This window comes from Tachysurus vachellii, chromosome 5, assembly GCF_030014155.1.
Source record: "Tachysurus vachellii isolate PV-2020 chromosome 5, HZAU_Pvac_v1, whole genome shotgun sequence".
In the NCBI taxonomy this organism is placed as follows: Eukaryota; Metazoa; Chordata; class Actinopteri; order Siluriformes; family Bagridae; genus Tachysurus; species Tachysurus vachellii.
In genome coordinates this window covers 27874869-27901811 of record NC_083464.1, presented here as the reverse complement: position 1 = coordinate 27901811, position 26943 = coordinate 27874869, and the positions used below count along the sequence as shown (strand labels likewise).

General features: G+C 40.2%; 1 protein-coding gene and 1 pseudogene across 1 annotated transcript; both read right to left on the bottom strand.

Annotated features, from left to right (window-relative positions):
* The window catches only part of LOC132846062 (uncharacterized), a 39605-nt pseudogene that overhangs the window by 7214 nt on the left and 5448 nt on the right, over positions 1–26943 (bottom strand).
* Positions 401–26327, bottom strand: LOC132846302 (uncharacterized). The gene is made up of 6 exons (XM_060870980.1): positions 26282–26327; positions 7980–8174; positions 6945–7344; positions 3771–6778; positions 1427–2835; positions 401–1225 (listed from the first exon to the last, which is right to left on the bottom strand). The coding sequence occupies exons 5-6, from the start codon at positions 2610–2612 to the stop codon at positions 801–803; spliced, it is 1611 nt and encodes a 536-aa protein (XP_060726963.1). The 5' UTR covers positions 2613–2835; positions 3771–6778; positions 6945–7344; positions 7980–8174; positions 26282–26327; the 3' UTR covers positions 401–800.

The window sequence follows — 26943 nt, the reverse complement described above, 5'->3', positions numbered from 1 at the left end:
TTCTCTTATTTTGAAATGTAGCCTTACTTTTATGTATTTAATGAGAGAACGTTATACATATCTACAATCATATATATGTTCAGTTCGTGACAATGTTACGTGACAATAAATACTAGAGTTGGGTCCGAGTCCACCTTTGTCGAGTACGAGTCAAGACCAAGTCCTTAAACATCAAGTCCAAGTCCGAGACCGAGTCCAAAAGGGCCCGAGTTGGACTCAAGTCCGAGTTCTTAAAGGCCGAGTCCGAGTCGAGTCCGCCCGAGTCCAGAAAGTAATTAAATTAAAAAAAAAGATTATAAATTGGTATTGTAAATTTTTATATTCTATTAATATTTTAACCTTACAACCCATTAAATCAATGGTAATATAAAAATGTAATAAAAAATACCACTATTACATCTTGTCATTGCCATTGAACATTTTTATTTTATGTCAACAGAACTAGTTTCCTATCAAAAAAGGTTTCAAAGAAAAGAAGGTTATATGTAGAACTTTTATTGTATTACAAGTGCATGAAAATACAAATGAACCCGTTTTATTATTGTATCACAATATATTATCCTCCAGTTAAAGCTGACATTTCAATTATTTAATGCCTCTCCCCCACATTTAAATAGGCTGAGGAAATACTCAGACTAGAGTTTAAATCTATCAGCTAGTCATAACAACAAACTTAAAGCTTTATTACGGTGCTTAATCAACAACAAACTCCTTTCTGAACACAGCTCTCTGGTCTTGTAACATGAGTTGTAATGAACACTGAACATGAAATGTACAGTACTATAGTGCACAGTCAAGCACTAAACCAGGGCCATATTGCTTTTCAAAAATACAAGCGCTGTGACCATTTTATGAGTTAAGCGTGCACGATGTGGTCTCACGATGAGGCCACCTTTGCTAAAGACACGCTCTACTGGTGCAGAGGATGCTGGAATAGACAGCACTTTTACAACCAGAGAGTAAAGCTGTGGGAATTTCTCCCTGTTTGTCGACCAAAATTCAAGTGCTGTATTTGTGTCTGTGTTTTGAATGGCATCAAAGTACTTGTGTATCTGAGCTGAAATGCATGCATCCTTAGCTGAGTGACTCAGGTGCTTGTGAGCTCGATAGCGAGCTAGAAGTCGTGGGCATTTGCCAGGAGGAGAATCTGAGGTTTCATCAACATCACCTCCAGAATGCAGCATGTCTCCATCTGCTGTGGCCTCAACTTCTGCAGTCAAAGAATCTGAAAAATATGAAACATGCACAAATAACACACGTTAAAATGCATTTGGATTTAGGGACCTAAGGACCATTATTGTATGCCTACTGCATATTTTTATGCTCTGCAATATACAGAGTATATAGTAGACAAATAAGAAGTTTGCTTCACAATAAATTGCAGACAAATCATTTTTAGGTTATTAAAGCAAATAAAATGAATTACCTATAAGTGTTCTTTTCAGATCCTCTCTGAATTTCTTCACCGAATCTGGACTCTCATTGTTGGTTACATCTAGATCAACCCAGTTCAGGCCAAACTGAGGATCAAGCATTGTTGCCAAGAAATAGACATTATGGTTGAACTGGTCCTCTTTCCCATTTTGCTCAACCATTTTGGTTCTCACAAAGATCCCAGAGAATCTCTTTAAAAGTGATTGCCGAAGGGATGTGGCTAGAGGCCGGCAATGACTTTGTGACTCTGATATTTGGAGCAGATGAGTGTTTAAATCAAGTACAGTGGGGACCACCATACTAATAGTGACCATTTTCTCACCCTCTGTAAGGTCTGTTGCTTCCGCAAAAGGAAAGAGAACAGAACCTAAATTCTTCAGTTGATTCCATTCACGAACTGAAAAAAGAACATGTTGAAAGTCTGAACTGCAAATTTGTGTGAGATCCCTATGGTCAAGTGCTGTAAGGGCCTGTAGCTGCTTGAATGTACTGTTCCAGCGTGTGGATGTAGCTGCAGGAATTGATCTATCTGTCCCAAATTTAGCCTCAAATCGTTCTTTAAATGTAGTACTTGTGTGAAGTAATGAGGTTAATTTTGACATTTTGGTAAGTGCTGAAGAAAAGGCCTTGGCTTCTTTCATTCCATCATGTACAACTAATTGCAGAGAATGTGCAAAACATGACAGCCTTTGTCTTGTTCTCACCATGATAGTCTCGTCTTCCCAGGTCACATCCTCCCAAAGACTCTCATCATCTAAGTTTTCCTCTTCTGCATCACTGCCATCACTGTGCTGCTCTTCCTGTGGTAGCTTGACTTTGAATGCACACTTCATATTGACTGCATTATCAGTAATAATGTACCTGACTTTACTTGCTATGTTATATTCATCAATGATCTCGTCAAATGCCATGGCTATGTTGTCTCCACTGTGTCTGCCACAAAACCGCCTACAGTCTAAAAGAAAGGACTCCAGCTGATTTCCATCTTGGTTTAATCCATGGGCAGTAACACCGAAGAAGGACCGCATGGTTCGATCAGACCATATGTCAGCAGTTATGGACACAGATGATTGGGTCTGGAGCTTCCTTTTAATTGAATCTTTCACCTGATCAACCAACAAAGGAATGTGTTTTTCAGTGATTGTTTTTCTTGCAATGGGAGTGTATTTGTTGTCCATTACTTTCAAGAAATGCCTGAAATGCTGATTTTCAACAATTGACAGAGGTAAAGTGCAGCCAATGAGGAGATCCTTAATGATGGCATTATGAATTTCTTGTTGTCTTGGAGAACTTGCATCATAAAGTTGCACTGCTTGTTTGGTCAATTCTGGTCTTGCAAATCCTGCAATGCTGGGCTGTTGGTCTGTTGGTTGCTGCTGCTGTCTTTGGTACTCTCTTATTCTGGGAAAAAAAGGAGAACATTTTAACAACACTTGCTAATTCAAAAACAGAAGGTACAGTACATGCAAAACAAGGGTATTTGTCTAATGTGCCTCAAACATTTTTTTTTGCAAAGTTTTGTTTAAGCTATTTTACTAGTTATTGCAATTCAGATCACATTAAGTAATTGATAGAAAATAATTACATTACATTAAGAGCAAATCATTTTATATTTAAAAAGACTATATTTACAGTCCCTGCATTTCTGTGGTGATATGTTAATTTCCTTACTAAAATGTAAAAAACAAATCTCAATCAGCAGGGTTTATATTATTTCCCACATTAAGAATTACATTTAACATTTTGTAAAATTAAAGACTGGAATCACCAAATGCTAATGTTTAGGGGTGGGCGATACTAAAATCTTACTTCACGATAATTGCTTTCTCAAGTAGGTCCAAGTAGTATTCAAGTAAGAATAAATACTACTGGAATTAAATAAAGCAATTAAATGTAAAATAAAACAGACTTCACTGTATGACATGCACATTGATTCTCATTACATTTAATAAAGTTAGTTATCAGTAGAGTGAGTGATTTTGTTAACATTACGGCAACAGATTTATTTGACTGATATGACTATTTTTCCCAACTGTTTGTTTACATTCACTTAAGACATCTTAACAATGTACATAACCGACTGTTTACATGAATACTCGGCCAAACTTACATTTTGACATGATGTGTGTGAATTTTTTTGACCGTGCAAGTGTAAAACCATTAGATAATTCATCACTGATGACGCACATTGAGGCGGCCTCATGGCGGTCTGCATGATTTAAATTGGCGCGCCCGCGCACACACACAGACCCAATATATATTTAGCGTCATATCGCCCAGCCCTAACAATGTTATTTGGATTTAAACTGGTATAAAAGTTATAATAAGAAACTTACCTTTCTTTATGTTTTCTCTGAACATGTCGGTAGAAGTCGTGCCAGAAACATCAGTAAGAGTTGTTTTGCAAAATTTGCAATCCGCAGAGTGCTTCTTTTTACCGGATGTCTTGCAAATAAATTCTTTATGATTTTCGTAAGCAAAACAAATTATTGCTGACTTTGAAGACATCGTCCTAGCCACAGATTGATATCCAGTGAGTGATGTGTGTGTTTCGTCTGCAAGCATAAGATGATGCTACTGCTGCCTGCCGGTGTGGTGGCAGTAAAATGACAAACGGGAACATTAATTAATTTCTCATCTCAATTTTATGCTGGTTTTATTGTTACACATGACGCGGACTCGACTGTACTCGGAATATTTTCCGAGTCCAAAATGTTCAAGTCCGTGTCAAGTCCGAGTACAAATTCACCCGAGTGCGTGACAAGTCCGAGTTCATTCAAAATTGGACTCGAGTCCGGACTCGAGTCCGAGTCCGAGTTCGAGTACCCCAACTCTAATAAATACTGTCAAAAAGTTTTTGAATTGTACTGAATTTATTTGATTTGACAGTCAGGTATTGATTGCTTGCAGATGTTGATACAACTACTAGGCTAATTAAAAATATATCACATTAACTAGTTAGACATTATGATCTTTTAGACATTCCGGACTTTTGCTTCAAGAAATTTTCTCTTACTGGAGCTCTTTAAATTTTAGTTGAGTACCTCTGGTCTAGAGGCTGTTAATTTCTTCTAAAGGAGGCGCTACTAAATATTGATGTGATTTTTCTGTTGGGGGGGTATATGCATATAAAAGTGACCCTTTACATTTTCAACAACTCCTTCAAAGTTCAAAACAACTCCTTCCATCTCTTAAAAACACCAAAGGTATATCAGACTCTCCTGAATGAAGATTCATTCATTCATCTTCTACCGCTTATCCGAACTACCTCGGGTTACGGGGAGCCTGTGCCTATCTCAGGCGTCATTGGGCATCAAGGCAGGATACACCCTGGACGGAGTGCCAACCCAGGGCACACACACTCTCATTCACTCACACAATCACACACTAGGGACAATTTTTCCAGAGATGCCAATCAACCTACCATGCATCTTTGGACCGGGGGAGGAAACCGGAGTACCCGGAGGAAACCCCCGAGGGGGAGAACATGCAAACTCCACACACACAAGGTGGAGGCAGGAATCGAACCCTGACCCTGGAGGTGTGAGGCGAACGTGCTAACCACTAAGCCACCGTGCCCCCCTCCTGGATGAAGATAAACTATCCAAAAGGCATCAATCTAATCCAATATGGCTTCAATTTAAATCAGATAAAAACGTCTGTAAACTTGAAAGTTGTTTAGGAGTGGCTCTATTGCTAAAGTGTACAACATACCAGACAAGACAAAAGTACCAGACAAGTATGTTAGTCACCGTTAACTTTCAGTATACTTTCAACATTATCATACCTTTAGCACAGATAAAAAATCAGGATTAAAACTAAATGCTGTTAACACATTCCATAAATTGTTGTGCACGACTCTGTTAAAAACCTTTTGTTGGTCTATTGCCACTTGACTAAAGACTCTTACTGATATCCAAAATATCTCTGATAAAAGAAATATTATCAAAAATTAATCTTCCTGGGACACAATCTGTCTGATCAGGATGGATTACTTGTTATTAGACTTTACTCAATCTGTTGCCAAAAACCTTGGAGAGCAATGTATAATCACTGTATAAAAAACTTACCAGTCTCCAATTTAGGTCACCATTTAGGTTTTATGGAAACAAGGTGAGAATTGCCCTATAGCAGCTGTGCACTGGCTAAGCTTTCGTTAAATACCTCTTGTAGATTAAGTAGAGTATACAGCCTTGCTAAGCTCAAAATTAGCCTATTCAAATACCTGAGGTAAGAGTGCAAATGGTTCTTTCTTATTATGGACTGAGTCTACAGATTATAAACTAAATTTATTTTTCACCTGGATTGACTAATTCACACTCTCTTTGCAAGTTCACTACTGACCAATGAGTGCATACTTTTAAATGCACGCTTTGAAATACAGTGCCACATTTAGCGGTTTTATGCCACAGCACAGCAAACCCCTGTATTAATGCATAGTCACTCCAAGGAATGTGTTGACCTTGGCAAGCTTCTATAAAGCTACTGAACGAGTCTTACAAAGACCATCTATCAACCAGGAACTAAGCGCAGTTTGTGAGCTGCAGGCCTACCTACAGTCACGTAACCTGATATTAACAGATTTTGAATGAAATGTAATATTTTCAAATTCTTTTTAAATATAGAGACCTACTGCATTTCTGTTCTGTTGGTTTTTTTTATAACATACAAACATTTAGATAAAATTCATTTTATAACATAAAAACATTTAGATAAAATTCATGAGCAAATTAATTATTAATTATTAATTTATTATTTTGATTTATTTGAATAGCAGAATAAACATGATTAGTAATCATGATTAAAATTTGGAGCAAAATATCTATTATTTATATAAATAATCTATTATCGTGCAGCCTTATTGTCCATTTTGTTCCTCAAATTAAAGAAACATTTTAAATGTACATCCATCAATTCTATATTTTGAAAGTGTGACTTGACCAGAGCCACTTGTGTAACTTTTGTTTTTAAGCACTATTTTTCACATCACTTCCATTTCACTGCTGCTTTTAAAACCCTGCAACTCACACAGTACATTCAGTTTGTGTCCCAACTGCAGTTTGTGTAATTATTTACAATGTTTTAGTAAATTTCACAGTACTTTCAGACACATTGTCATGTCAGAGTCTGTGAAGAATCATTAGTGCTCAGTGAAAAGAAACAATTTTCCTCCTCAGTACATCATGATGAACACTAAAACATCTGCTTCAGTCTTACTATTAGAGAATGTGTCTTACAGAGGAGCAGGTCATGTGACTCTCAGAGAGATGATCTTACCTCAGTGTCTCCAGTTTACAGTGAGGATTCTTCAGTACAGTAGAGAGACTCTTCACTCCAGAGTCTCCTAGATTATTAAAGGAGGTATATTTAGTTTTCAGTTTTCATATTTAGCTCCCAAACTTTAGAATAGTCTTCCTGAGACCCAGTGTTTGAGACCCAGACACACTTTCCCAGTTTAAATGTAGATTAAAAAACTCATGTCTTTAGTCAGGAGTACACATAATACATACCATAATATTGTGCTCTATTACATCAGACCAAATGCAGATTATCATCTAGTGCTTGCTAATATTATGAAAAGCAGCTACGTTAATCCCTCTCCACTGCTTCTCTCTTTCCACCCATCCCGAGGCATCCACTGCTTCTCTCTTTCCACCCATCCCGAGGCATCCACTGCTTCTCTCTTTCCACCCTTCCCGAGGCATCCAGAAATTCTACCAGCTCCGATTGTTTTCCGTGCGATGAAGATTTTGGACCTCCACTGAGATGAGGCTGACCCTGTGAGAATCCTGAGGCATCTAGAGAGCTACCAGCTCCAGTTAGACTCTGTGATACTAAGAGGAGATGCCAACTTCATGTTCAAGGGAGTTTTTCCTTGCCACTGCTTCCTGAGTCACCTCAGACTTGTTCCTTGGGGATAAATACAAACACATTTAAATATATCTAATAAGGATCTTGAATATTGTATTATATTAATCTTTATATTATTCTTTATAATAACCTTTTGTTCTATGTTTTTGTTCTGTAAAGCTGCTTTATGACAATGTCAATTGTAAAATTAAATATAAACTAATTTGTACAAATAAACTTGAATTGAATTGAATTGACCTGAATTGAGTGGGGCAGGCCTATAAATTAGTGGGAACATGCCCCATCTGGATTCAGCACTGCTGCTGGTATTTAGAACTATTTACATTCACATTTACATTTACAGCATTTGGCAGACACCCTTATCCAGAGCGACGTACATAAGTGCTTAAATCTCTAGCATTTAATACATTAATGCTGGTTCACAAGGTTACATACATACTATTGATATTAAGTATTCTTGAGCTGCAAAACTATTTCTGGCTTTAAATGTAATGAGTGAGGTTTGTAGAATTTTACTCTCATTTACAGTACTCTTATTTTATTCTTTAATGCAAAAGCGTAAAAAAAGCTGGAGAACAGCAAAGTAAAAAACAACACTGTAAAATAACTAATAACTTATAAATAACTGCTGCATTTACTGTATTATTGAAACTTTCAGAGAGAGATGAACTTACCTCAGTGTCTCCACTATACAGTGAGGATTCACTAGTCCAGCAAAGAGACTCTTCACTCCTGAGTCTCCTAGATTATTACAGGATAGATCCAGTGTTTTCACAGTTAGATGAAGTTCTCTCAGACTGGAGGTTTCTGAGCTGACTGTTGAGACCAGGGCTGACCAACTTTTTACTCCAGGTGAGTCACACCTGATACTGAAGGAAATACAATAATACATAATGAACTTACACTAGTACAAGTTATCAAACAAGTCCTCAAAGCTTTCACTGAACATTCTCATTTTCATATATGCTGAAAGCACAAACACCAGTTAGACAATATGCTTAAATGACAATGCAGCCAACATCTTAAACTGAGCCATCAATACATCTGTGGTAAACATCCCCAGAGTCATTTCTTCCTGTATGTGTTATAAGCATTAGTTTAAGGCCCCTGGACAACCAGGAGACACAAGAGTTTACTATCATTTGGTTTATGTTCTTAGTTAGATCACCAATTTTACTGAGAGTTAGCTATGGAGTTGACAGAAAAGGTGTGCAGCAAAGGTGAGAAACTCAGAACAGAAAATATTCCTCCAAACTGCTGTAAAAACAATCATCTTCTGTTGTCTTGGAATCAGAACTGGGACTATAGTATGTACAAGTCAAGTCAAGTCAGTTGTACAAACAACATCCAACACGCAGAACAGCAGAATAATTAGAAAAACAAACAAAAAACTGCAAAGTCTGCTGGGAGCTCGCAACACGGCCGCCATGCTCGGTGTCATTTTGCATCTTCAATCTTAGAATGCAACAAAGAAATTCTGGCTTGAGTTTAAAAATCACTAAAGTCTCACTGTTTTTTCCCCCATATGATATCACAACATTATTACAATACCACTGTGTTTTGTTCACATGAAATACTGTACATCAGAGGGAGACATCAGTTTGAAATGCCTTAGTCAGAGGTATAGAGTGGATGATCACAGAGATTCCCAAAGGTTGAGTTATATTTTGGAGTATTGCATGCTGGGTATTGTAGTATTCAGGTACATAAAATCATGAATTCTGCTTAAATAGAGACACTAAGCATGAGTCAGTCAATACGGCAGAATCACAGTCTGGGGTGGGGGAACAGGCAGCTAACATGTGATGATTCTTACCTGTGCCTTGTTACTGATGCATTTACAGCACATAGAACACAAACCTTGAACCTGATCAGCAAGTCAGCAATTTAAGTTTTCCCTTAAATACTGTGTGTTGTAATTCACTGTGTGTGGGCAAAATAATAACAAGAACAATAACAACAACAACAACAACAATACTACAACTACTACTACTACTTCTAATATTAATACTACTACTACAACTACTACTGAAAATAATTAAAAAAATAAAAAAATAATAATAATAAGGAAAAAAAATTAACTGCAATAAACATGGCTTCTTTTCAAGGGAAATCGAACATGCCAATTTATCATCTCAAACAGGTCATGCGACAAAGGGGAGTGCACCATAAAGACCATAAAAAAGACCAAAAAAAAAAACATTACACCAGCTTCTTTGCCTTCTGGAAGCACTCTGTGTATGTTGGTCACCTGTTGGTCAAAATTAGGAAAGAAAATAGGACAAAAGAAAATTAGAAAATATGTCAAGCAAACAATTTAGAAAGTGCATGCATCCAGTGGTTAGAGCTTTCTCTCTGTAAGCTCTGATCCCATGCCCTGAGGCAGCGCACCATTAGTAGATCATGGGTCTTGCAGGTTGAGTTAACAAAGGCGGAACAAGTGCCTGGGTGATCCCCTTTCTCTTGTCCTCTCTCCCGACTTTGATTTTCCCACTTCCACTTTGAGTAATGTGGAATGTGGGCGACAATGATCAGTATACCACTGAATTGCTTCCTGAGAGGAACAATTTGTGATGTTTGTGCCATCGCTAAGCTCATGCCACACTCACTTATTTCTAGCCAAATGCCTGTGCCATGTGGCTCGAGTCCTGCATTTGTTGTTAGCAGAAGTCAAACGAGAGAGGGGTGAATCCCTTTCTCTCATCTGACTGTAATGCCTCTGCTTTTGCTCTGGAAGCTTGTTTTGCGATTTCTCCCAACCTGAATAAGAATATAATGTTGTCTGCATCTGACTCTGAGAACCTCTATGTGGATAATGACTAAGCATAATGACTGCTACCTAAGTTCTGCAGCCTATCCCCTGGTCTTATCGCTCACTCTCACAAAGCAGTAGCAGCCAAAGCTAATCCTTTGTGTTTGCTACACACGAGATTGTTTCAACTCTGGCTCAGCAGCAGGGGTTTTTCTCCCCCACAGACACTCTTTTCAGGGTCACAAGGGTTACACGTCAGGACACTTCTTATGTGGACAAACCCCTGATTCTCATTTTGAGTCCCATTCTTAGGGTGTGTCATAATTGTAAGATTCTTTTCACTCCAGGAGTACATGATCGGAAGCAGGCTTCCTGCTACTGTAAGTCATCAGCAGAGGATCTGAGAATTGCATCTCCACCTGCAGGTGGTGGAATGCATATGGTAATTTTGGCCGACCAGAAGTGGCAGGGAGTTACCAGAACCTAAACTCCCAAGATTGTGGAGATGTTCAACGATTTATTTTTAGACAAATAGAAGCTGAAGTAATGTTACACAGAAGCCCTTTAATGGTTTTATGCTCCACTTCATCACAGCTCTGTGATTGCCATGCATTTATATGCCCAAATATATCTATTTTCATTAACTCCACCCTGCAATGCCTTCAGGTCAAAACATCCCAGAGAACATATTAATTAGTGTTTTTACTTTCTCTCCTTCTTTTTAAACCTGTAATAATAGAACACATATTCAGCATAACTTACACAGCTTTTTTGGTTGCTGTAATCACAGGCATCATCTTCAGAACAACATCTTCTGTTATCTTATCTGTACTGAAATATTTACTCAGGTCAAATTCATCCAGCTCCTTTGTTGATGTTAGTAACATAAACACCAGAGCAGACCACTGTGAAGAAGAGAGTTCATTTTTTTTTCCAGATATCAGGTAGCGTTGGACTTCCTCCACTAGAGAATTATCACCCAGTTCATTCAGACAGTGGAACAGATTTATGGATTTCTCTGTAGGAAGACCTTCACTTAACTTCTTCTTAATGTACTGAATTGTTTCCTTTGTGCTCTGCAAGCTACTTCTGGTCTGTGTTACTAAAGCATGTAAGAGTTTCTGATTGGACTTCAGTGAGACACCCACAAGAAAGCGAAGGAACAGATCCAGATGTCCAGTCGGACTTTCTAATGCCTGATCTACAGCACTTCTGTGTAAATTGGAGATTGTGTTTTTTATTATCATCCATATAAACCCTGCAGTCTGGTTAAGAACATTTCTGTTATTCTTCATGAAAGTCAGGTGCACATACAGAGCTGCAAGATGCTCCTGAACACTCAGATGAACAAAGCAGTACACTTTACTCTGGTGAAGCCCAAACTCCTCTCTGAAGATCTGCGTACATATACCTGAGTACACTGCTGCTTCTCTCACATCAATGCCACACTCTCTCAGGTCTTCCTCATAGAAGATCAGGTTCCCTTTCATCAGCTGATGAAAAGCCAGCTGTCCCAGTTGAAGTACCATTTCTTCATCACTCTCCTGGTTCTTTGAGTATTTTTCTCTGATGATGTTTGTCTGAATGATTAGGAAGTGTGTGTACATTTGGGTCAGAGTCTTGGGGATCATTCCACTCTCTGCTTCACAAAACATTTTCTCTAGAACAGTGGCTGAAATTCAGCAGAAGACTGGGTTGTGGCACATGATGTAAAGGCTTCTTAATGACTTCAGGTATGTGATGATGTTATTGGCCAGGCTCTGATCACTGATCCTCTTCCTGAAATACTCTTCTTTCTGTGGCTCACTGAACCCTCGTACCTCTGTGACTCAAGTCAAGTCAAGTCAAGAAGCTTTTATTGTCATTTCAACCATATATAGCTGTTGCAGTACATAGTGAAATGAGACAATGTTTCTCCAGGATCAAGGTGCTATATAAAACAAAGACAGGGCTAAAGACTTGTAAGTAGTCTTAGCCACATAAAGTGCAACTGTGCAACCTGGTGCAAACAGTGCAGGACAAGACAAACAAGACAGACAAGACAGTGCAGGACAAAAGACAGTGCAGGACAAGAGACAGTGCAGACACAAAGTTACAAGACAATACAAAAAGTACAAAAAATGCAGTACACAAAAGACAATAAATAGTAAACAGTAACAGAAACAGCGCCGACCGACCAGTGTTAATACTGTATGTGAATACTGAATGTTCAAACAATATTTCGTGCAGTAACATTAGAATGATCACAGTTTCTTAGCAGCAGGTCCTTGGGATAATATATAGAATTGTGCAAAAAAACAGCAAATGTCTGAAATATTATATAGTATGTGCGAAATGGCCGAGATATTGTACAATATGTGCAAAAACGGCTGAAATGTTGGGACAGTTTGTGCAAAAACAGCAAAAAAGGTGTGCAAAACAGCATGTAAACAGTTTGCTGGATTGTAAGCAGCATGTAAACAGTATGTTGTGTCAGTGTGTGTGTTTTGTGAGGGTCTATGCAGTCCATACAGATGATGTGTGTGTATGTTGTGCTCAGTACAGTACAGTTCAGTTGTTGAGAAGTCTGATGGCTTGTGGGAAGAAACTGTTACACAGTCTGGTCGTGAGGGTCCGAATGCTTCGGTACCTTTTTCCAGATGGCAGGAGGGTGAAGAGTGTGTGTGTGTGAGGGGTGTGTGGGGTCATCCACAATGCTGTTGGCTTTGCGGATGCAGCGTGTGGTGTAAGTGTCTGTGATAGAGGGAAGAGAGACCCCAATGATCTTGCGATCTGAGATGGTGCAGTTCCCGAACCAGACAGTGATGCAGCTGCTCAGGATGCTCTCAATGGTCCCTCTGTAGAACATGGTCAGGATGGGGGGAGGGAGATGTGCCTTTCTCAGCCTTCGTAGGAAGAAGAGACGCTGCTGGGCTTTCCTGGTGATGGCGCTGGTGTTGAGTGACCAGGTGAGGTTCTCCGCTAGATGAACACCAAGAAATTTGGTGCTCTTGACGATCTCTACAGATGATCCGTCGATGTTCAGCGGAGAGTAGTCACTCTGTGCTCTCCTGAAGTCCACAACCATCTCTTTAGTTTTATCCACATTCAGAGAAAGGTTGTTGGCTCTACACCAGGCAGTTAGTTGTTGCACCTCCTCCCTGTATGCTGGCTCGTCGTTCTTGTTGATGAGACCCACCACGGTCGTGTCATCGGCGAACTTGATAATATGATTCGATCTGTGCATTGCTGCACAGTCGTGAGTCAGCAGAGTGAACAGCAGTGGACTGAGCACGCAGCCTTGAGGAGCTCCAGTGTTCAGTGTGGTGGTGCTGGAGATGCTGTTCCCGATCCGGACTGACTGAGGTCTCCCAGTCAGGAAGTCCAGGATCCAGTTGCAGAGGGAGGTGTTTAGTCCCAGCAGGCTCAGCTTCCCAATCAGGTGCTGAGGGATGATTGTATTGAATGCTGAACTAAAGTCTATGAACAGCATTCGTACATAAGTGTCTTTATTGTCCAGGTGGGTGAGGGCTAAGTGGAGAGCTGTGGCAATGGCATCGTCTGTGGAGCGATTTGGACGATACGCGAACTGTAGGGGGTCCAGTGAGGGTGGTAGCTGGGTCTTGATGTGCCTCATGACGAGCTTCTCGAAGCACTTCATAACTATGGGTGAGAGTGCAACGGGACGATAGTCATTGAGGCAGGACACTGTAGAATTCTTTGGGACAGGAACAATGGTGGTAGTTTTGAGGCACGAATTAACAACGGCGCTGCTCAGGGAAATGTTGAAGATGTCCGTAAAGACATCCGCTAGCTGTTCTGCACATTCTCTGAGCACCCTGTCAGGAATGTTGTCTGGTCCAGCAGCCTTCCGTGGGTTAACTCTGCATAGAGATCTCCTCACGTCGGCCGTGGATAGGCAGAGTACCTGGTCGTCGGGGGGAGGGATGGACTTCCTCGGCGTTTCGTTGTTCTGTACCTCGAACCGTTCAACGCGTCTGGGAGGGAGGCATCGCTATCACAAGCAGGTGAAGCTGTCTTGTAGTTTGTGATCGCCTGTATGCCATGCCACATGCGCCGGGTGTCTCCGCTGTCCTGGAAGTAGGGTTGGGTATCAAAAGGAATTTTCCGGTTCCGATTCCAGTTCCAGTTCTGCCTTACGATTCCCGGTTCTGATTCCGATTCCATAATAAAAGAAATGTGAAAAATAATGCACAATACTTAAACAATTCCATTTGTGTTTATTAATCACTCTTTAAATATTTTAAACAGAGCATTTCAATTCATATCAATTTAAATAAATCCAACATCAAATTTAAGAATTACAACTTAGCAAGAATTACATTACATTCAGAATTACAACTTAGCAAAACAGTTAGCAATTTTTCTGAAGAAAAATTAACATGTCTGCTTTCTCTGGGAGAAGACGAGACCTGGCTTATTGTATCTCCAGCTATGGAGAAAACCCTCTCAGAGGGACTTAAGTAAAGTTGGCTCCATATTCACAGATTCGAATTTCCCGAGTCAATAGCTCCTGACCTAAACACTCTTATTACACAAATAACGGCTCTTTTTTATAGTAATGTAGAGAGGCAGCTACAACCCAAGTTTCCTCAATATCAGCTTTCCTCTGCGTTGGACAAAATACATAAGTCTTTATGTGTGAACACCTAAGAGACAGATTCCAAGGGACCGTCAGCAAAGTGCAAAACCCGAAAAGCAAATACAAAAAACAGTCAATAGCTTTACTGTAATACACTGTACTGTCACCAAACTCAGATCATACATCACTGATGTCCTGAGTGTTGTACTACAACACTTATTTGGGAGAAATGTGTTTTTGTTTATTTTTTATGATTTTTCATAATATTAAAAAATCAATAGCTTTACTGTAATACACTGTACTGTCACCAAACTCAGAACACACATCACTGATGTCCTGAGTGTTGTACTACAACACTTATTTGGGAGAAATGTGTTTTTGTTTATTTTTATGATTTTTCATAATATTAAAAAATCAATAGCTTTACTGTAATACACTGTACTGTCACCAAACTCAGAACACACATCACTGATGTCCTGAGTGTTGTACTACAACACTTATTTGGGAGAAATGTGTTTTTGTTTATTTTTATGATTTTTCATAATATTAAAAAATCAATAGCTTTACTGTAATACACTGTACTGTCACCAAATTCAGATCACACATCACTGATGTTCTGATAGCTGTACTACAACATTTATTTTTGGAAAATGTGTTTTTTTTTTGTTTGTTTGTTTGTTTTTATGATGGGGTAGATTTGCTTCCTTGTCGTAGCTTTGGAAATTAATCCACACTTTATACTTTTTTTAGACATGTTTAACACAAAGCGTACCTCAGCACAGCAGCGCGAGTGACTGATTTCTGTGGTAAGCTGCGTTAATTTGGTTGCGTGACTGTAAAACAATTAATATTCATGAGGTAAGACATGGCTATTTAAAGTGACCGCTCACAGCGCTTTGCCCGTCATCTCATTGGAACCGCGTTTGGAACCGAAACTAAAAAATTTCGCACGGTTCCGGTTCCTGTTAAAATACAGAAGCGGTTCTGAATAAGAACCGGTTCTCGGTTCCCAACCCTACCTGGAAGTGGCTGTGGATTGTCTGGGCGTGTGCGCGCTTTGCCTCTCTGATGGCTCAGGACAGTTTGGCCCTTGCTGTTCTTAGGGCCGCCCTGTCCCCTGTTCTGAAGGCTAGGTCTCTAGTCCTCAGCAGAGCACGCACATTAGCAGTCATCCACGGCTTCTGGTTGGAGCGTGTAGTGATGGTCTTGGAGATGGTCACGTCATCAATGCACTTGCCGATGTAACTGGTCACTGATGACGCGTACTCCTCCAAGTTGACAGAGTCACCGTTGGTTGCAGCCTCCCTGAAGATATTCCAGTCAGTGCACTCAAAGCAGTCCTGAAGAGCAGAGGTGGCTCCTGCTGGCCAGGTTTTCACCTGCTTCATAACCGGTTTTGAGCGTCTGACGAGTGGTCTGTATGCTGGAATTAGCATAACAGTGATGTGGTCTGAGTAGCCGAGGTGGGGGCGGGGCTCCACACGGTACGCGCCGGGAATGTTTGTGTAAACAAGATCCAGCGTGTTTTCACATCTCGTAGCAAAGTCCACATGTTGATGGAATTTAGGGAGCACTGACTTGAGATTTGCATGGTTGAAATCTCCGGCGATGATAAAAAGTCAGTCGGGGTGAACATTCTGTAGGTCGCTAATAGCTCCGTATAGCTCACTTAGCGCCTCTTTAGCATTAGCGCTAGGAGGAATGTAAACTCCGACAATGTAAACAGTAGTAAATTCCCGTGGTAAATAAAATGGTCTGCATCTAACAGTCACAAACTCCACTGACAATGAGCAGTAACTAGAAACAAGCACAGAGTTCTTGCACCAATCCGTGTTGATATAAACACACACACCACCACCGCGAGTCTTACCGCACAGAGCTGCATTTCTGTCGGCTCTAAATGAAGTTAGCCCGTCCAGTTGAATGGCGGCGTCCGGAACTCTGTCACTGAAACACGCAGCAGTTTCTAATCTCTCTCCGTGTAGAGCGTTCGAGTCGGATGTAGTCCAGTTTATTGTCCAGGGAGCAAACGTTGGCTAGTAGAATGGACGGGAGAGCCGGCCGGCTAGGGTTTGTTTTTAGCCTAGCACGGACCCCTGCCTGCTTACCGCGCTTCCGCTTCCTCGCGCACCGCTTTCGGTGTCCCCTCTCCTGGTCTCTGGTATCAGGCGGTACCGGGGACTGGAGGCCTGGTCTCCGCAGCAAGCCGAGATCACGTAGCCTATACAGTACATCATCGTGCAGGTTGGTTGTTACACGATTTCTGTACTTTATTAGGTCCTGATGGTTCATGTATACAACCATCAGCACCGTATTGAATCCGGAGAGGCCGCTGCGTGCTACTGCCGCGCCGCCATCTTGTATAATGCACACACTCAGAGGGGATTTGATCAGCTGCTCCTGGTCGAGAGGTGATCCAGATGAGAGCAGAGGGAAGCAGATTCCTTTTGATCATGTTTAATCAGGAGCACAGGCACTGATACTGATTTAGTTACATCACACACTCTCACTGTGTTCTGGAAATCTAGACAAAAACTCATCCAATCCGTCAAAAATGAACAGAACCTTTTCCAAACTAGACACTTCTGTTTTTTTTCCTTAAAAAAGACATGAAGAAGCTCAATCAGACTCAGTTTCTGGTCCTTCATCAAGTTCAGCTCTCTGAAAGGAAGTGGAAATATGAGGTGGACATTCTGATTTGCTTTCCCTTCAGCCCAGTCCAGTATGAAATTCTGCACAGAGACTGTTTTTCCGATGCCAGATACTCCTTTTGTCAACACAGTTTTGATGGGTTTGTCTTGTCCAGATAAAGGCTTAAAGATGTCATTGCATTTGATTGGTGTTTCCTCTGTTGTTGTTTTCCTGGATGCTGCCTCGACCTGTCTCACCTCATGTTCATTATTGACTTCTCTACTGTCTCCCTCTGTGATGTAGAGCTCTGTGTAGATCTCAGTCAGGAGTGTTTGGGTTCCCAGGTTTATCAAATTTAATTTCAAATTTTTCTGGAATTCATTTCATCAAATTTAATTTCAAATTTTTCTGGAATTCATTTACGGCAGCAGATTGTGGGTTTTGCCTGTGATATGATGAAACAGAAAGGTGTGGTGAGACATGGTCTTAAATTATTAGATTTTAGATGACATTTTTCTGACTGTTTACCAGAGATAGTTCTTTATGTTCTTAATATATGCTTGCCTTAATATACTACTGTAGATTAACATACTAATCTACTACTGTATGTTTTCTATTATATAATCAGTCTGTAGTTAATAACAGCAGAGAGGTTTGTCAGTGTCAGAGTTATTTTGGTTTTGATCTTACCCTGTATTTGTGATGTTTGTTTCTGTACTGTATCCTGCCTTCTGTAAAACACTGAACAATAAAAGGTAGCTGAACATTTTCACCACTTTAACACTATAGTTTAATTTTACACTAAATACAATGTGACTGTTACAAACCGGAGGAGGAAGACAGACCCAGATTCAGGATAGTTCAAATGAACGGGTTTTTATAAATAATATACACAAAACAGGAACACAGACAAAACTAGACAGGACAAAGGATGAGGAAACACTGATGTACACTGACGAGGACGGTTAAATACTATTAACAATTAACACATAGGGAACAGGTGTGTAGAGATGGGGAGGAATCAACAAGGGCGGAGCAGACACGTGACACAGAACAAAAACAAAAGCACGTGGCCAAAAGTCTGGGCTGAACCTTGACAGTGGCCACTATTAGCATTATTATTAAGCATTATCAAACTGGAGGAAAAAAACTCAGTTATTTTAGGTTTATTTCTGTGTGTCTGTTCGGGGTGTGACTGAATGACTAAGTGACTGAATGAAAGTTGTCAGAAAGATTCACAGGTATAAAATCTCTAATCTCTGGTAGACCAGCCTGGATGTGAAACCAGTCCATCACACATGGGGAAATTTATGTTCACCAATCCATCTAATGACATGTGTTTGGGAGTTGGGAGAAAAGGGAAGAACATGTTTAAACTCCACACAGACAGCTTGGGTATTTGTATTTCATTAAAATAGCATTTATTATGTTGGCTTTGTAGAAGCCAACATTCTGTTTTCCTTTATAAGCTTATTATTATTATTATGTTGGCTTTGTAGAAGCCAACATTCTGTTTTCCTTTATAAGCTTATTATTATTATGTTGGCTTTGTAGAAGCCAACATTCTGTTTTCCTTTATAAGCTTATTATGTTGGCTTTGTAGAAGAAACATTCTGATTTCCTTTATAAGCTTATTATTATTATTATTATGTTGGCTTTGTAGAAGCCAACATTCTGTTTTCCTTTATAAGCTTATTATTAAATGCTTGAAAAGCATCATTATTGTTATTCTGCATACTTATTTTTATTATTATTATTATTATTATTATTATTATTATTATTATTATTATTAATGGTGCTTGAAAAGCATCATTATTGTTATTCTGCATACTTATTATTAATGGTGCTTGCAAAGCAACATTATTACTACTGTGCCGGACAAAACTTTGGCGCATAACTTGTCCCGCAGCTTGTGTCCTACACCCATGAATGAGGTGTCAAATCGACCGGCTCATTGAGGAGATGTGTGCTATAACTTTTATAAGCGATCCGAGTACCGGTACTTCCGGTACTGGGTCTCAAATTGGCCTTTTTTTCCCATAGACTCCCATTATAAACTTTGGAGTTTTATAACTCGGCAAGCTTTCGAACTATCTACACCAAACTCGGCCAGCTCCTTTAGGGTGAGACTCTCAAACTTTTAAATTGGTGTACCAACTGGCCTTGCGGTTGTGCCGCAGCCCCGCCCCCAATATAGGCAAAATCAAAAAACTTTTTACAACATGTGACATATCAAAACACTCAGAACAATGAGGGGAACTTCCTCCTGTGTATTCTGATGACGTCACGTGACGTTATGTAATGTCACATGAAAATTAAAAATTAGCACAACAAGGACTTGTGACATGTCAAAACACTCAGAACAATGAGAGGAACTTCCTCACATGTAATTTGATGACGTCACATGCTCGTCTCGACTAGCCTCCGGGATTTGCCACGTGCAAGCACCATTCACATTTTCTTCAGGAAATGTACATTCTAGTTAATGGTGCTTGAAAAGCATTATTGTTATTCTGCATACTTATTATTAATATTCTTCTTCCGGACACTTTTTCGGCGCGTAACTTGTCCCGCAGCTTTTGTCCTAGACCCATGATTGAGGTGCCAAATCGACCGGCTCGTTGAGGACAGGTGTGCTATGACTTTTATAAGCGATCGGAATTCCGGAATTCCCGCTACGGAAGCTCAAAGGGGTTTTTTTCCCATAGACTTGAATGGGGAATTCTTAAAATTCTTTTGTTCTCTCTGTAGATGTAAAGCACACTCTCAATACATGTAACTATCAACTCCACACTATCAAGCCAATGATTCCACAAGTATTGGCCCCCAGTCAATACACTTTTGTCCAAAAGTATTGGCACCCCACCGGGTATTCACGTGACGTCACGTGTAGCCCCGCCCCCAAAATACTGTTCTATGCAGTATAATAATAAGTAGAATTCCATAATGACTGCAGTTTTTATATGAAATGTCAAAACACTTAGTAGTCACTTTTGTCCAAAAGTATTGGCACCCCACCGGGTATTCACGTGACGTCACGTGTAGCCCCGCCCCCAAAATAAGCGAAATCAAAAATTTTGCACAACATGGACATGTCATATATCAAAACACTCAGCCCGATGAGGGGAACTGCCTCACGCGTGTTTTGGTCACGTCATGTGACGTCACGTGTAGCCCCGCCCCCAAGATAAGCGAAATCATAAATTTTGCACAACATGGATGTGTCATATATCAAAACACTCAGCCCAATGAGGGGAACTGCCTCACGCGTGTTTTGGTCACGTCACGTGACGTCACGTGTAGCCCCGCCCCCAAAATAAGCGAAATCAAAAAGTTTGCACAACATGGACATGTCATATATCAAAACACTCAGCCCGATGAGGGGAACTGCCTCACGTGTGTTTTGGTCACGTCACGTGACGTCACGTGTAGCCCCGCCCCCAAAGTAAGCGAAATCAAAAAGTTAGCACAACATGGACATGTCATATATCAAAACACTCAGCACGATGAGGGGAACTGCCTCACGCGTGTTTTGGTCACGTCACGTGACGTCACGTGTAGCCCCGCCCCCAAAGTAAGCGAAATCAAAAAGTTAGCACAACATGGACATGTCATATATCAAAACACTCAGCACGATGAGGGGAACTTGCCACGTGCAAGCACCATTCACATTTTCTTCAGGAAATGTACATTCTAGTTATTATTCTTCTTCTTCCGGACACTTTTTCGGCACGTAACTTGTCCCGCAGCTTTTGTCCTAGACCCATGAATGAGGTGTCAAATCGACCGGCTCCTTGAGGACAGGTGTGCTATGACTTTTATAAGCGATCAGAATTCCGGAATTCCCGGTACGGAAGCTCAAAGGGGTTTTTTTTTCCCATAGACTTGAATGGGGAATTCTTAAAATTCTTTTGTTCTCTCTGTAGATGTAAAGCACACTCTCAATACATGTAACTATCAACTCCACACTATCAATCCAATGTTTCCACAAGTATTGGCCCCCAGTCAATACACTTTTGTCCAAAAGTATTGGCACCCCACCTGGTATTCACGTGACGTCATGTGTAGCCCTGCCCCCAACAAAATGTTCTATGCAGTATAATAATAAGTAGAATTCCATAATGACTGCAGTTTTGACATGAAATGTCAAAACACTTAGTAGTCACTTTTGAAATGTTAAAACACTTAGTAGCCACTTTTGTCCAAAGGTATTGGCACCCCACCGGGTATTCACGTGACGTCACATGTAGCCCCGCCCCCAAAATAAGCGAAATCATAAATTTTGCACAACATGGATGTGTCATATATCAAAACACTCAGCCCAATGAGGGGAATTGCCTCACGTGTGTTTTGGTGACGTCACGTGACGTCACGTGTAGCCCCGTCCCCAAAATAAGCGAAATCAAAAAGTTAGCACAACATGGACATGTCATATATCAAAACACTCAGCCCAATGAGGGGAACTTGCCACGTGCAAGCACCATTCACATTTTCTTCAGGAAATGTACATTCTAGTTATTAATGGTGCTTGCAAAGCAACATTATTACTATTGTGCCGGACAAAACTTCGGCGCATAACTTGTCCCGCAGCTTTTGTCCTAGACCCATGAATGAGGTGTCAAATCGACCGGTTCATTGAGGAGAGGTGCGCCCCCAATAAGGCAAAATCAAAAAACTTACAACATGATCATGTGACATATCAAAACACTCAACAATGAGGGGAACTTCCTCACGTGTAATTTGATGAAGTCTCGTGATGTCACGTGAAATTAAAAAATTAGCACAACATGGACATGTGACATATCAAAACACTCAGCACAATGAGGAAAACTTCCTGAAGCATATTTAGATGACCTCACATGCTCGTCTCGACTAGCCTCCGGGATTTGCCACGTGCAAGCACCATCCACATTTTCTTCAGGAAATGTACGTTCTAGTTAATGGTGCTTGAAAAGCATCATTATTGTTATTCTGCATACTTAATAATAATAATAATAATAATAATAATAATAATAATAACTAGATTTGTAAAGTTCGTCGAGACAAACTTTGATGTTGGCTTTGACGGTGCAAGTATTCGCAAAGGCCGGTGCTTTTTGGAGGCGAGTGGACATAAGGGTTAGTGTTACTTTTGGAGGCAAGTGGACCAATTTGTAGGGTGCCAATACCTTTGGAGGTGAGCGGACATGAGCATGTGACATGATCCGAATACCCATGAGGCAGTTCCCCTCATTGTGCTGAGTGTTTTGATATGTCACATGTCCATGTTGTGCAAATTTTTTATTTTCACGTGATGACACGTGACGACACGTGACGTGACGTGACCATAACACACGTGAGGCACTTCCCCTCATTGGGCTGAGTGTTTTGATATGTCACATGTCCGTGTTGTGCAAATTTTTTATTTTCACGTGATGACACGTGACGACACGTGACGTGACGTGACCATAACACACGTGAGGCACTTCCCTTCATTGGGCTGAGTGTTTTGATATATGACAGAATAAGCGAAATCAAAAATTAGCACAATATAGACATGTCATATATCAAAACACTCAGCACAATGAGGGGAACTGCCCCACGTGTATTTTGGTCACGTCACGTGACGTCACGTGTAGCCCCGCCCCCAAAATAAGCGAAATCAAAAATTAGCACAACATAGACATGTGACATATCAAAACACCCAGCACAATGAGGGGAAGTGCCTCACGTGTGTTATGGTCACGTCACGTCACGTGTCGTCACGTGTAGCCCGCCCCCAAAATAAGCGAAATCAAAAATTAGCACAACATAGACATGTGACATATCAAAACACCCAGCACAATGAGGGGAAGTGCCTCACGTGTGTTATGGTCACGTCACGTCACGTGTCGTCACGTGTCATCACGTGAAAACAAAAAATTAGCACAACATACACATGTGACATATCAAAACACTCAGCACAATAAGGGGAACTGCCCCACGTGTATTTTGGTCATGTCACGTGACGTCACGTGTAGCCCCGCCCCCAAAATAAGCGAAATCAAAAATTTGCACAACATGGACATGTGACATATCAAAACACTCAGCACAATGAGGGGAACTGCCTCACGTGTATTCTGACCACGTCACGTGACGTCACGTGATGTCACGTGACGTCACGTGAAAATAAAAAATTTGCACAATATGGACATGTGACATATCAAAACACTCAGCCCAATGAGGGGAAGTGCCTCACGTGTATTTTGGTCACGTCACGTGACGTCACGTCTAGCCCCGCCCCAAAATAAGCGAAATAAAAAAGTTGCACAACATGGACATGTGACATATCAAAACACTCAGCACAATGAGGGGAACTGCCTCATGGGTATTCGGATCACATCACATGCTCATGTCCGCTCGCCTCCAAAAGTATTGGCACCCTAGCGGTCCAGTAGCTTTCACAATCTTTCTGTCCACTTGCCTCCAAAAGTAACACTGACCCTTATGTCCAATCGCCTCCAAAAAGCACCGGCCTTTGCGAATACTTGCACCGTCAAAGCCAACATCAAAGTTTGTCTCGACGAACTTTACAAATCTAGTTCTATAATACAATTCAAACACATTTAGTAGATTGTTTATCTTTCTATATGACTTCTGAAATTTTCATTCATTGTTGAATTCATTGAGTCTCACATTAAAGTACTGTCTATGTTATAAAGCCAGGTACATGAATTAAGAAATATGTTATTGCTTGTGTCCATAAATTGGGAATAATCACACATCACTCTTCATGGATACACAACCAACCAATCTTGATCTATTTCCCTATAGTTTAATACAAAACATATCTTTAATTTGTCCTTCCTATTTCTTAAAATAAGTGTTGAATATTTACACAAACTTTAATCTCCCATTTAAATTCACATTACAAGTATTTGTGTATGTAAATGAAAGTATTATCACTAAACCTATTATAATATAATATAAAAGACAAAATCTAAAACTTAACTACTGGAGTGTTTTAAAGATCTTTGTTCGCATCCTACAGTGATCCCACAGTGACTCTCTAGATTTCCTGATTGAATTCTTGTGTAACTCCAGAAGAGTCTTATGGCTTGGTATGGCCATCCCATTCATCTAATTATGTTGGCTTTGTAGAAGCCAACATTCTGTTTTCCTATTTAAGCTTAGACAAAAATTTATCAAGAGTAACTCCTCCTAGGGCTTTCGAGCCACATGCACCAAATTCGGATATGTTGTAGACACTGGTCTGAAGTTTGTGGCTATTACTTTTCTAAGTGATCTGAGTACCGGTACTTCTGGTACCGGGTCTCAAAGTGGCCTTTTTTCCCCATAGACTCCCGTTATAAACTTTGGAGGTTTATAACTCGGCAAGCTTTCGAACTATCTACACCAAACTCGGCCAGCTCCTTTACTCTGAACAAAGTTTTAAATTGGTGTACAGACTGGCCTTCCAGTTGTGCCGCAGCCCCGCCCCCCATAATATGCAAAATCAAAAAACTTTTTACAACATGGACATGTGACATATCAAAACACTCAGAACAATGAGGGGAACTTCCTCACGGGTATTCTGATGACGTCACGTGAAAATATGAGTATTCGGATGACGTCACATGGGATTCGGATGACGTCACATGCTTGTCCCCACTCCAAATGTTTTGGCACCCTAGCTTTCTGTCCACTTGCCTCCAAACGTAACGCTGATCCTTATGTCCACCAGCCTCCAAAAACACCGGCCTTTGCGAATACTTGCTTTGTCAAAGCCAACAACAAAGTTTGTCGTGACAAACTTTTCAAATCTAGTTAAATGTTGCATTTCATTTAAATCTGAAAGTTTACGTTCTAAAACTTCTATGTAAACTTTTTTAAGTGTAGCATTAGCAGTGGCATTAATACTGAGATGTTACTTGTGTAGAAGTGAGGAGTTTTCATCTTTAAACTTCAGAGGAAAATCCATAGACCAATCACTCTTCATGGAAATGCAGCTGGGTCCTGGTGAGTCTGATAATGAGGACCTAATTTTACTTACAATGAACAATTTTTTTCTGCAAAGATTTTCATTAATATTAGAACCTTTGGTTGAATTATTCCTTCTTATGTAGGCCTACTCACAAAATAATTTACACGAATATATAATGACAAGAACACAAGGATACTGTAAGTTACCAGATGTCTGAGGGTGAGGAAACATTATCTGTGTCCGGATCAGGAGTCTCCATCATTGAGTATTAGTAAAGTTTGCACAAACAGACAGCTGGGTCCTGAAGAGTTTGATCTCTTCTGCTGGAATGGATCACACTCGTAGAAATGATAAAAAGTACACAAAAGATTTCACATGTTTACAGTATTGAGTGACTGGCCTACACCCTGGGACTGGCTGCTCACATTATTATCACCAAATCATTTTCAATCAGTCTGAAGCCAATCCTGTAAACATACAGTGTATTCAGGTTCAAGTGCTGCTGACTCTGATTTCACTCCATAAAACACCTGTTTACAGCCTGTAGACACGCCACAACTTCTGCTTTCAGACGCCAAATGACAGAATACATATTTTAAAAACACATTGTGTTTGTTCCACACTAATAAAACTATATTCCCCAAACATTCTGATTATTTTGTTCATGAGAAATTAAAGAGAGAAAACTGAAAGGCCTATAAATACATACCCGGCATAACCTGTTAAGGTTAAGGTTAGGTAAAAGCTAAGGTACTTTGTACCTGTTCTGTCCTCACTAGACGTGTACTTCTCTATCCAGTTAGACAGACAGTGAACAAGTGAGATGTTGGTTCATGGCTTTTAATCTTTCAGTAGCGTTCATGAATCTTCTCAATTAACGTTAACATTAATATTTCTCTTTTTTGTTTGTAAAACTGTAAACAGACAACGAATACACAGCAATTAGAATTCTATTCAATTACACACTCAAGCACAGCCAACCAAACAGTATTTAGTGCTTAAAACATTCGAAGGAAACATTAAATCAACAAACTAAGCATTATATTTATGACAAGTAATAGCGACTTACAGCCTTATGCGGTCACAACTTCACTGTACGAGCCGCTCTTCAGCCATGACACTTAACAATAAACTCCACTTATAACACGGAAGTTACCATCCCAATCTGCGCCACAAGATGGCGCTTAAAGTTCAACATATAAACAAAATCCTCTCTTTACAGTTAACAATTAAATTGAACCATTACAGTACCCATGGGCGTAAATCTCGGGGGGGACGGAGGGGATATGTCCGCCCCCTCATCCGAGGATTGTCGCCCCCCCCCCCCCCCCCCCCCAAAAAAAAAATATATTATTATTTTTTTTTATATATATATCGCACTCTCTATTGTGAAAAATATAAATAAAATAATACATAAATAATTGTGTAAGTAGAAAAAAAACAAACGCAAATAATGCATTTAGAAACAGTTGAGTTCCCCCTCCCCTTCCTCACAGTGGTTTGACCCACTGCCTGCTTTCCCAGTTCATCTCACCTACTCTACAAACACGAGTCAGGTGTGTGGCTGCGGCTCAGTTAATGTTGAACTCCATTAAGTAGGGGATTTTATTCACTTTAAATAAAGCGCTTCTCTTTAATGTAGTTGATGCAGACTTATTCTTAAATTAGCTGCGGCAAAAATGCTGATTACCGATGTAATTTTCCATGAATCTGCTATATTAGCGATTAAAA

What these genes read in the sequence shown, in the direction of transcription:
- LOC132846302 (XM_060870980.1), bottom strand. Translation starts at nt 2,612, where the DNA reads ATGGACAACAAATACACTCCCATTGCAAGAAAAACAATCACTGAAAAA. An exon ending in TCTGAAAAGAACACTTATAG is followed by an intron (nt 1,226 to 1,426) that starts GTAATTCATTTT and finishes CATATTTTTCAG; the next exon opens with ATTCTTTGACTGCAGAAGTT.